The 12,584-nt window shown below is 43.2% G+C and overlaps 1 protein-coding gene across 10 annotated transcripts in view; it reads left to right on the forward strand.

Moving 5' to 3' along the window:
- The window catches only part of LOC147019951 (uncharacterized), a 140,623-nt gene that overhangs the window by 39,845 nt on the left and 88,194 nt on the right, over positions 1 to 12,584 (forward strand). For all 10 annotated transcript variants that reach the window (XM_085894855.1, XM_085894859.1, XM_085894849.1 and 7 more), the window contains one exon: positions 7,757 to 7,816. In XM_085894855.1, the coding sequence (XP_085750981.1) occupies positions 7,757 to 7,816 (60 nt within the window). The remainder of the gene's footprint in view (positions 1 to 7,756; positions 7,817 to 12,584) is intronic.

Below are 12,584 nucleotides of genomic sequence, written 5' to 3' on the forward strand. Positions count from 1 at the left end.
AGACATTATGGCATTTCAACCCAGGATCCAAACATAAAGGAGAAGTGACTCAGAAAGCCAAACAGGCAAACCCACTGACAGCAATCCCTATCGAGCCCTGACATGGCTGAAAATCGTTATGTCCTCAACCCCTACAACGTTTTTCTATCACGCCAAGATCGTTCGGCATCACTTCGGTGTGGCCATTTTGCCATGTGGTATCCATCACCTTCAAGGTGTATGGTTCAGTGCTACTTTGTTATACAAAATCGAGGCTCATGGAAGAGTGAGAACACCAAATAGACCAGAACATATCAGAAGAAGAAGAATATAGTGGAGAGGAGGGAAATGCACCAACAGCATTGTAGAGGCACAGTTTGAGGAAGAATAGATTTGGGGAAGAATGACAACAAAGGGAAGACAAGGACACAAGGGGTGAACACTGGATACAAGCTCCAACACAGCAAGAAGAGGAAATGGGACGGGGCCTGGCAGGATGGCCTAGACATATTATGCACACTTGCCTTCGTGCAGTCGAGCCTCGGTTTGAATGTCAGCCCAGCTACATACTGTCATTCTGGTGTGTTGCATGTAGGGAGAGGCACAAATGCATGTGCCATCCCTTGAATGGATGTTAAATTAGGCATCCCTTCTGCCAGCATGACTTGGTGGACGTTAAAGATCTCACGGTTTTCTTCCTAAAGAGTGGGCAAGCTATCGCTAGCACCCTGGCAAAATTTCAAATTTGTGCCCTAACCAACAGGGGGCACTGCATCAGCAGCACAACCACACCTTAAGCGAATTATGCTCCACAAAGCCTTGTGCTGCAGACAAAAAAGAAAATGAAGGGAAAAGTCGTGGATGAAACATAAATGGAACAAAAAAATGAAAAAAATGGGGAAGGTGGACATAATAATCTGGAAAGGAAGGGGTGGGTTTGGGGAAGTTTAATTTGGGGAGAAAAGCTCTGATCATGACCAAGAATGGGGGAAGACCTGAGGTGGTGGTGAATAGCCATCTTGAAGCTCTTGAGGAAAGAATGGCATTGAACAGACTGAGAAGTTGGTTCCACAGCTGAGAGAAATGATGAATAAATGAGTGTTGGTGAGCAGTGAGCCCAGATTTTGGGAGTTTCACCAGAAGTGGGTTAGTATTATACCGTGTGCCCCCAGGATAAGCTGGGGAAAGGGGGGAGGGGGACAGAGAAAGAAATGTCAGATGGTGCAAGACCATAACGAAAGTGATACAATACAGGGAGGTCACGAACCTGTCTGCGCTGTCAGCGTAACAGGCTCAGAGACTCGACTTAATCACAGAAGATTCCATTGCTTTTGAGAGCCTTGTTTTCCATGGCATCAATATGTGCAAGATGTGAGGCAAAGGTGCTTGTCCAAAGGGATGTGCAGTACTCTGTTGAGCTACGGTTGAAGGCCTTTTAAGCTGCTAAAGAAAGGTCTGATCTTAGTCATATAATCTGGAGCTGATCATCAGCTTGTGATATCTGTTCACCATTTTCATGTTCCATGTTGACCAACGTTGAACCAATTTGATGAGTGATGAGCCTTTCTCTGCGTCTGTCTGGCTATATCCTTTACTCTCAGTCAGCGAACGAAGTTAACGCTGTGAAACATCCCGGGCAACACGTACCAGCCCCAAGTCTTCAGGGATTCATTCAATTTAATTACCCAATTTTTCACTCACAGTGAGTGAAGCCAACCAACATCAGTATTAACTGGGTTTCTCATGCATAATTATTTTTTGAAATACTCCATTGCATATAAACATTAGTGCTGTATAGAGGTTTCTCACTGATGTAAGCTGATGAAATGGCGTCATCACCTATTGGTCCGCCATTTTGTCGGTCATCCAGATTGTAAAAAATCCAGACCTGGATCGGGATCACTCAAAATGTCTGGAAAAATATCTGCTACTGGAAGTGGTTTGAGCTTTTGTAATGTTGTTAGTCATTTAGAGAAGCAGAGTGCCCACTGGTATTTCCTGAAATTAGTAGTTGCTGGGGTCACAGATCCCTACAGCTTACTGGGAAATTTGCTGAACCCCAATGAAGAAGCACGCTGATGCGGAGTAGCTGCCTGTCCTGCAGTACCTACCCCTATATCTACAATTATCGAATAAACACTTCCTTTTACGATGCAAAGGAGGTGAGCAGAAAGCTTAAAAGAGCCTGGACGGAAACAAATATTTTGTGACCAGCTGGGTTCATGGGATGTACGTACAGTATATATTAATCAGCAATGCATGCTTGTAAACACTGCCTTGTCATAAAACTCTTTGGGGATAATGCACTGTTGTGATGGTGTTCTATCATGCAGTGAATCTGGGAACTTCTCTCCAAATACAGTCCCAGCTTTTACAACCACATTCAGCGAGCCCTCATCACCTAATGGTCCAGATTAGCATTGATCGTAAAGTCTACCCTCACAAATGAACGGAGAGTGTGTACTGGAATGTTGTATGATTTATAACGAGGTCTGCATGTCCATCACTTGCTGACGGGTTTAATCAAGAGACACCAGCAAGTTGTACTTCACAAACATATGCAAACGTGACGGTTTTAGAAATGTACTTGGAGGAGAGCATTCATGCACTTTAAGGAGTCCCAATAATGAGTTGCTTCATTAGCTTATGTGGTAGATCTTTGCCTCTTGAATGAAGGAAGGGTTTTGGGAGTGGGGGGGGGGGGAAAGGAAATGCATTGTTGGTTTGTGTGTCTCAGTTGTAATGACCCTTCCCCCCCCCCCCCCCAATTCCAACATCCTCCCTATGCCCCACCAATAATCCAGTTCACTAAACCTCAATTAAATAACCCCTCTTTAATCCCGTTGGTCTTTCTTTCAACCCCGAAGGTTTATTCTCGTCCTTTGGTGCATCTGTCTTCCTCACCACTTGGATACACTCATTATTTTTATTATTTACCACCAACCACCCGTCGCTCACCGTAAACAATTAATCCTCCACACCGGTATAAAATTACTTTCCCCCATTGTTCCTTCCCTGCACTTCCACATTCATGAAGTGGGACAACCCTTCTAAAGTACGAAACAAGAAAAAGAGCAATCAGAGATTGCAGACCTTCACCAGGACTTGTTTTGTGTGATGTTTGTGTGGTTTTGTTTGGTGTATTTTGTGTTCTGGTGTGTTACTTAACTAATAAGAGACATAATTATCCAATCCAAATCTCTGTGCAGAGAGCATTGGTACTGTCTAAGCAGTCTCCTCGGCTATTGGGCACAATCCTGGATGGGTCACCACTCCGACGCAGGATACTCAAAATGGCTCAATCATCCCAGCAAGCTGGTACTCATTTTGCTGACTTCAGAAGGATGGCAGGCGGAGTCAACCCCACCTGGTGTCAATTCAACAGCTGAGCGGGATTTGAACGCAGGACCCTAAGTTCCCAAGTCCACCACCCTAACCATTAAACCAACACGAGACATAGACATTATTAGAGCTGCAAAAAAAAGAAAAAAAGAACCCAGATCAAAAAATTAAATTATTCTAGCTGCCAGACCATGTGTCCAGTCAAGTTGAATTTAAAACATGTATTCCCCATCACAACTACATCATAATTGTGAAGTTTCACGTCGATTGATTAAGTGGTTCCAGAGCAAACATTATTTAATATTTTTCTTCAATCCAATATGGCTGCCAAACCATGTGACCTATCAATTATTCCTTTACAAAGTTGTACTCCTATGACTTGGGGAACATTTGTGTGAAGTTTCCCCTCGATCTGTCCAGCCGTTCTGGAGAAGATTTGTATCGGTTTTAGGTTAAATCTAATATGGCTGCCAAACCATGTGAACGATGACATCATCTGTGTGAACCTATTGTTCCTCATGGATAGGTGGTTATACATCTAAAGTTTCTCCTCGATCTGTTTGGCCACTTCAGAGAAGAAGATTTTTGAAGGGTTTTTTTTTTGTTGTTGTTAAACAATATTGCTGCCGAATCGTGTGACTGATGTCATGAATGTTATTTTTTAAAATCTTCATACTGATCAGATATAGCCTTTTACAAATGTAATTACGACGTCATAACGAAGGCACCTATGACATCTTTAAAAATCACACAAATTTCCCATGAGGAGTACTTTCCGTGTGCCAAGTTTCAATTTCTTCCTTGGTTCGGTTTCAGAGATACAGAGCACCAAAGTTTTTCCGTTTTTCCAACATGGCTGCACATCACGTGATCCATGAGGTCATAATTATCAAGAAAAAATTCCACACGAGTAGTTGCTCCAATGGTGAAAATTTCGTCTTAATCTGACAAGTAGTTGCGGAGAAAATACTAAAGTTCTGTGCGGACAGACAGACAAACAAATGAAAATTCGTGCTTAGCACGACACTTGGCGAATTAGTTGACCTTTCCGTGTGGTGGTCCAAGCTGTAATGTCATGGAATGCGTGATGTTTATTTGTTCGTACATTAATAAAATGACGCGACGTCACAAATAACAATTATCAGGCGCGCGTTGTCATGGTAACGGCAGCAGATTGAAAATTTTCACAACTCATTTAAAGCCACCATGTGACATTCAACAACTTATCATCGGTGTTTGTTGCCTTCATTCTGATCGTAGAAAATATTTGAAAATACCTAGGAACATTGCTTTTCAACCAGCTTTACGATCCCGTTATCAGGTTTGAAATATGTTGTAAAGCAAAAATATGTATTTTATAAGTGTGTTTTCATGTTTTGGGTGACCCTGACCTTGACCTTGGGTCAATTTCGATCAAACTTTGAACACATGTTAATATTACATGCATAAATAGACAGTATAAGTTTCAATATAATAAGTGCAAAACTGTTTGAGAAATAGCCATGTGTAATTCACAAAATTACCCATTGGTTTTTAATGGGCGATAATATAAAGTGATGCAGAATCCAGATCCTGATCTTGAACATCACCAAAAGTCACATATCCTTTTGCACTGTGGATTTCTATCAGCTGTTAAAATTTCATCCAAATCGGTTAAGAATTGTGACCTGTAGAACGAATAGAATTTTGTTTAAATCACGCCAATAGCTAAAAACTTTGACGTCATACGCTTGCGAAAACTGTGCATAATTTGTACTAACATGCATTTTAAAACATTTAGATATTCCATTGAAGTTTGTTTTGGCATCAACAGGAAGTTGCTACGACTTCCGGTCACTGAGTTATGTTCAAAAGCTTGTTTTCACCTTTTTTTGATGTAACGTCATGACGTTAAGTGTGATTATGACATGATTTGATCCCAGACTATTTCAGCAAGATTGGCTATCACGTGTTAAAATTTGAGAACGATTGCTTCAGTAGTTTCGGCTGCACACGAGCATAAATATTTTTTTTAAAATGACGTCAATAGGCAAAACTTTGACGTCATATGCTTGCGAAAACTATGCGTAATTTGTAATAAGATGCATTTAGTAATCATTTAGATATTTGAATGAAGTTTAATTTGGCGTCAACCAGAAGTCGCTACGACTTCCGGTCACTGAGTTTTATGTCCAAAAATGTGTTTTCACGTTGTGTGACGTCACGTCGCGACGTTTAGTCCGATTAAGACAGAGTTTGGACGCGAACCGTCTCAGGTGGATTGCCTATCAGGTGTAAAAATTAAGAATGACTGTTCCAGCCGTTTGGGCTGTAGACGACCGGACAAACAAACAAACCAACAAACGGAACAGACCAACATAGTTGACAAAATCGAAGATATGGCCACAAATGCAATCCCCTCTCCTCCGTCGAGGGTCATAAAGTACAACGCTTTTCTCATACTCAGTAAAGTTCAACACATATCGCATGCACTGTGCAGTGTGCACTGTAGAATGGAATGTCTACGTGCACATGCCGCAGGGAGGAGCTGGGGGCGCTCTCCACATCGTTTGCGCATGAGGGGCGGGAGTGAGGGCTGCGCTAAAGACTTCCTCAGGGACAGCGGGACTTTCCACAAGATGCATCCTGGACCTCCCCCCATTGGATGCACATCAATAGGCGAGGGGCTCGCATTCAACGTGACTGGCAAAAACAGCCATGTCGTGAGAGCAGTAAAAAAATAATAGCTATGAATGCATATGGGACAGTAGTCACATCAAAGCTTGTCCTGTAAGCTGTATGAAAAGGCCAGAGCATAGCTTGGTTAGTGGTGGAGAGTATGACGCGGAGTTTAAGCAGCTTGAGGGGACGGAACGCACCAGAGACAGCGTTCTTGGTGGAGTTGCCTGTCCTGTGAACTTTGCTCTGGAGGAAATGGAGCTGCTTGCAGCTTGTGTGCCAGAGATGCTTCAGAGAGGAATTTGCCTGTTTGGTCGAGCTGCTGTTGTGGGAGCACAGAACAGAAAGGTGTTCATGTGTGAGCTACTTGCCGTTGGCATACCTTGGATGTCTGAGAGGATTTGCCGACTTGTTCTTTACGCCTCAGAAACGCAGCTGCATGTCCCATCGCACCACATCACCTCTCCACCACCAATCTTTTCCATCCTCCCCCCCCCCCACCACACACCTGTGTATTTGGACAGGCGCAGCCCCATTGGGTTGTGTGAGGTGAGAGAAGGAGTTGTCTCTATGCTCTGTTCTTTTGTTCCTCCTCAAATCTTCCTTGTCTACTTTCCCGCAATTTGAGTGATGGGCCCAGGTCTCTGTGCGTTAAGATTGGCGAAGAGTACGTGCTGGGGTCATTCTTTTCTGCTGTGTCTCTTGCTTGCTTATAAATCTGGTACTCGCTTTTATGATTTCTTGATTTGTGAATAAAGAGCTGTAATCGATGTGCTTTTCACCATTGCTTAGTAAATAAATAATAGTTGTTGATCTTCCATCTGCTTTGCTCTTGTGCTTTCCTTCATTTGTCTGGCAAAGTGTGTTTGTTATCGATAGCCAGGATGTTCTAACCCACTGATTTGCTTCGCGAGATAGCCAATAGCCATCCACGGATCGCTCGGTCATAGTTGAATTCAGAGACGGGTGGTTGTTGAGGGAGTAGCACCAAGTTAGATTGCTGTGCCAATGGAAAGGTAACGTGGAGCAGAAGAACGTAACCTCACTCGGCCAGTAATTCTCAGTCAAGTGGCAACGGCTTCGTAACATCCGCAGCCCGTCGGACCGCAAAAGTTATCTGCGGCTGCGGCCTCAGGGCCAGAGGTCTCGAAGACAAGCACAGGAGGTCTCTTACAGCTGCGGTTTACGTCTGAGTGCGGTTTGTACACGAGTTTGTTTTTCAAAAATATCAGGACTGAGGGTGTGTGACACAATGCAGTTTATAATTGGAGAATTACTGTATTCTTGCTGCTGTCATCGTAGCCCTGGTTGTTTGTGTGCTCCTTCCCTGTATTATTACCGGTGTATTTTTATGTTGCTTCGAGTAGTGTTACTATATATAATTTTGTTGGCTCTTTCCATGCCTGTCACACTGTATTTCTAAAGGGTTTATGCTGTCATACCGAACACATCCTCAGCATTGTAAATAGCAGTCGTGATTTGGCAAATTAATAACACCCGGTGTGCCAGTCAAGTTTCACCTATAATATGGTGGATAAACAAAGGCACAGGATCTTGTCACATCACCTGAGAAACCTAAATATAAAATGCAAATTCAAAGCAAAAGAAACAGCATAAGATGGTGTTTGAAATGAACATAAAGCAATGCCAGCAAGTCTTGTAAAAGTAATCATATTTTTCTGCTTTGCAGTGGGTAACATCTCAACAAGTGAAAGCAATTTACCAAAATCACTTTGACTAATACCACGTGCTCTGTTTCCCTGTGTCTGTCTTGCAGAAAAAAAAGGGATTTTGGGATTATATATACGAGGCAATTTGCACTCTCAATCCCTTAAAGGTAAGATGGCCTTCATGCATTTTTTGGTTTTGCGGTGGATACATTGTGCCCCGTGATGTGATGGCATGGGTTGGTGTATGCACTTTCCTCTATATAATACTGTGATGCATAGGTCCCAAGTTTGTTCATTGTAAATGAGGGTCCACCCAATGGCTGAGGTTCGGGGTCTGGCTGGCCCACCTGAGGGCCCTGAAAAGCCTTGGGTTTTCGGTGCTCTCCAGTGCATTCTCAACTGTTTTGAGATACTGAGACACACCGTTTTACAACTGATTCAGCTGGGTTTTTTTTTTTCCTCCAAAAATTTACACTGGTGTGAAGGCACACGGGTTTTTCTGTTTGTAGAAAATAAATCAAGTGTCTCAAAAAATAATGTCTGATGCTCTGTGTTGGGGAGGATTTGACAACATTTTGACAGCTGGATTACTTACACCTGCAGAGAAAGCAACAGCATGGGATGCAAATCCTCACTCAAACAGTTCTTCTGGAGACTAATTAAAGATAACTCCACATGTGTGCACTATGACTAACTATAGTGTTCGTTGAAGCTCTATTCATTCGAAGCTGTCCATGGTATATATGCATTTCATCTTATTCAGTTGTGTCAATGTGGTCAGAGTCATCTGCACTTGCTAAAGACTTTGTCTTCTTGAGAACAGTCTCACTGGGAAAGAGAATCTTCTCTCAAAAGCAAAGTCTAAAGCTGGTGTTGTGATGCAACTAAGTTTGAATGTAAAACATATTCATGCTCCGCCCATGTTTTTTCTCATGCATATTCATGTTTTGTCTCATGCATACTTATGTTCCACCCATGTGTCACGTCATCTCTGCTGCAAGCGGGAGATCGGCGTTGCCCTGTCTGGTGGGGCGTTTGCATATATCTCGAAAAGGCGCAGTTTTTACCAACACACTGAGAGTGTTTCAAATGAGGAAAAAATGATTTAAACCTCTGCAGGTGTTGGTTGAATTGCTTCGAGCATTTTTATTCAACAATCTGGACACGCAAGCCGTTGCAGGAAAGTAAAAACCTGACTTCACGCTCGTCTCACCGCCGGGAGGAAAAAGAGCTGCAACGTCGAGGAGCTCGTTTCATACACAGTCTGTCGCTGGCTCCCGGGTTTCGTCCAACTCTTCCAGGTCTTTGCACTTGTTGAAGGTCAAAGCAAAAGCAGCCGAGGCCTCTGTTAGAGCTGCCATGGGATGCGAATCGGGCGAAGCTCGATTGCTTCTCGAGCAGCAACAGATGCATCTCAAGCAGCAACAGAGTGATCTTGAACAGCAACAGATGCAGCAACCGAGTGATCTCGAGGAGCAGCAGAGTGATCTCGAGGAGCAACAGAGTGATCTCGAGGAGCAACAGAGTGATCTCGAGGAGCAACAGAGTGATCTCGAGGAGCAACAGAGTGATCTCGAGGAGCAACAGAGTGATCTCGAGGAGCAACAGAGTGATCTCGAGGAGCAACAGAGTGATCTCGAGGAGCAACAGAGTGATCTCGAGGAGCAACAGAGTGATCTCGAGGAGCAACAGAGTGATCTCGAGGAGCAACAGAGTGATCTCGAGGAGCAACAGAGTGATCTCGAGGAGCAACAGAGTGATCTCGAGGAGCAACAGAGTGATCTCGAGGAGCAACAGAGTGATCTCGAGGAGCAACAGAGTGATCTCGAGGAGCAACAGAGTGATCTCGAGCAGCAACAGAGTGATCTCGAGCAGCAACAGTGTGATCTCCAGCAGCAACATTTGCATCTCCAGCAGCAACATTTGCATCTCCAGCAGCAACATTTGCATCTCCAGCAGCAACAGATGCATCTCAAGCAGCAACAGATGCAGCAACAATTAAAAGCTACGCAGCAACAGATACATCTCAAACAGCTCGAACCAATGTCATTTCAGACAGACCCCCTTTCACCTGCTGTCAACGCTGCAGCAACAGTATCCATGGAGAACTCATCGACATCAAACGTGTCCAACAGCCAAGTTCTGTCTGCTCAGTATAACATGTCAGCTCCTGGTCTATTGTATGTAACTCACCAGACAGGAACTATTGCCTTACACACAACCTTCATGTCATCATACTTCACCAATACTATGTGTCATGGTTGCACATCGACCCCCACTGTGTTGACATGCCCTATTATGAGCTCGTGTATCAGAAAACCAACTCTGGTTATGAATGGTCGGTATCCCTCCATGTATAACTGATCTTATGTCTCCGTCCAGTGGGATGACAACCGACAACCAATCGGGTTATTTCTCATCAAATCCAACATACACCCATGCTGTACCTGCATATGCTGCTAGGACATACAACACACATCTGGCAACAACATTACTTGTGTCTAGCCATTCATCACTATTGGAACGATAAGTCAAGCCATTAATCATGCCAACAGTGATGGCTGCCATGCACAACTGTGTAAAGTATTTGTCTCACCGAGACTTAGTTTCAAGTAGGATTTCAGTGTTTGATGGTAAGCCTGAGAAATTCAGGACATGGCTTGCGGCCTTCCAAAACATGATCACGGGAGTTCCACGATCATCCAACGAACAGCTTGATCTCATGGTTCAACATATAGCTGATGGTTCAGAATCAAGAACACTCGTAGAGCGTCTTAACCGAGTCTACATTTCTAACCCCGATGGTGGTTTAGAGTAGGTCTGGAATTGCCTTTAAGAATGATTTGGCAGTGAAGAAGCAGTTACATAGTCATTGCTTAACAAGCTGGAACTTTTGCCTCAAGTTTCTCCTCATGACCGCAAAACTTTGCAGAAGTTTAGTGACACCATCGATGAAATAGAGGCCGCCAAAAACGATGGTTCCCTTTCTGGACTTGCAGCCTTGGATATATCTCTGTTCTTAAAACCACTCACAGTGAAGCCTCCACCTGACCTTGTGGATTGTTGGAGGATGGAGGTCTTCAAGTATAAAGAAACCCACAATGTCACCTTTCCACCATTTTTGATGCTTGCATCCTTCGTTTGGCGCAATGCAAAGATTCAAAATGACCTGTCTGATGGTTCCTCGGGATATGATGAATGATCACGTTCTTTGGCTACTAAGGTGAAAGGTCGACTCATTCCAAAGAACAGAATATCTGCCTTCATGAGTGACACTTGTCCAAGACCCAGAGTAAGCAAGACTGAGGTCAGGTGAATTGCTGCCACAGATTGTTGAGCAGCCGATCGCAGCAGTCGCATAGCCTTCTGAAAATCAGCACACTCGTTGATGAATGGAAAATCTGCAACAATTCTGCCCGACTCATAGGACAAAACATCCTCTTGCGCATTGCAGAACATTCAAAGCAAAATCATTGCAATCCAGCCTCATCCTCCTTAATCAATGGTGTACTAATAAGTGTGTGTGTGTGTGTGTGTGTGTGTGTGTGTGTGTGTGTGTGTGTGTGTGTGTGTGTGTGTATGTGTGTGTGTTTGTCAGTGTGTTTCCTCTATAACTCCAAAACCAGGAAACCTAGCAATCTGAAACTGCATGCACACTTCGAAAACTCCAAGGAAGTGAATGACTGAAAATTGGGTGTTTGTGACATTAAAACACCCTTTTGAAGATAATTAACGGCCTTATTTAATTATATCCTTTATCAGGCACATCCTCGGTGACCGCTGTCTAAAGGGTCTTAAGGCGTATCCTCGGTAACCTCGCTGGAGTCTGAAGCTGCCATGTTTTTGGCCTACTCAACTAAGCCAAGATTTGGAATAGGCCACAATGATTTCTTAACGATAAAGTTTTTTTTTTTCCACTTTCCTCACTCATATTATCAAATGCCTGTTCATCATAGCTACAAATCGCTGCATACATCACTTTTGTAAGTGCTATAGTTTTCAAATTAGGAGCTTGGATCGATTTCATGCATTACATGATGCAATTTTCTACGATCGACTCTCATGGTCGAATTAAAGTATATCATCGAAATATGATTTCAGCTTTGAGGATAGGATATCATCCAGACTAAATAAGTGTTGAAATCTGGAGTGAAATCTGATAATTTAAAGAAACGAGTCTTATAGCTAAGCCTATATACCTATTTACTTTAAGCAAGGAAGGCTATGATGGTCTCTCGTTCTCCATATATACACAAGAAAATGTTAAATTTCCAAAACATTAAACTTATCTTTTTCTACTGTTTGGAGAATTATATTGAGTGAACAAAAGATTTATGAATGTGCCAAAATATACCACCTTCATTGAGCAAAATTATTTAATGCATTCACTGCTTGACCTCCTGCCCTGTCCCCCAGAGGGACTGCTTATTCATAGCATCTGCCAGATCTGTGTGTATATTTTGGAGGTTTCGCGTGGTGCTGTACTGGGAGTCAAAGCAAATCTGGTGAAAAGCAGACGTTTTAAAATGTAGTTATAACATATTCTTGGACCACAAGCCGATGTACCACATGACGGGTGCACAAACGAGTAGGCAATGTGGCGGATTATCTGCAATGTTTATTTCATGGGCAGTTAAACTTTGCGATGTCTCCAGGGTTGTTCTACATTAAACAGCAACACTTTTGTGGATAAATTCATTATTTGAACTCATTTAATTTCTTTAACTACTGCGGGTGTGGTGAAGACCGACTTTAAACTTAAATGGATTCTCTGATATGCAGCCACAGCCTGGCCAGCCATTCCTTGTCAACATTTCATTAGCGTGCTTGCTTGAGTGCTCAAGCGACTTACTGAGCAGACTACAGTCGATAGCGGTAGCGCGCTGCGTCAATTTGAGTGAACTGTTCACTCACTGCCGATGCTTTTACCGTGCC

This window comes from Eptatretus burgeri, chromosome 9 (assembly GCF_056783735.1).
Source record: "Eptatretus burgeri isolate ZD-2024b chromosome 9, Ebu_testis_v1, whole genome shotgun sequence".
In the NCBI taxonomy this organism is placed as follows: Eukaryota; Metazoa; Chordata; class Myxini; order Myxiniformes; family Myxinidae; genus Eptatretus; species Eptatretus burgeri.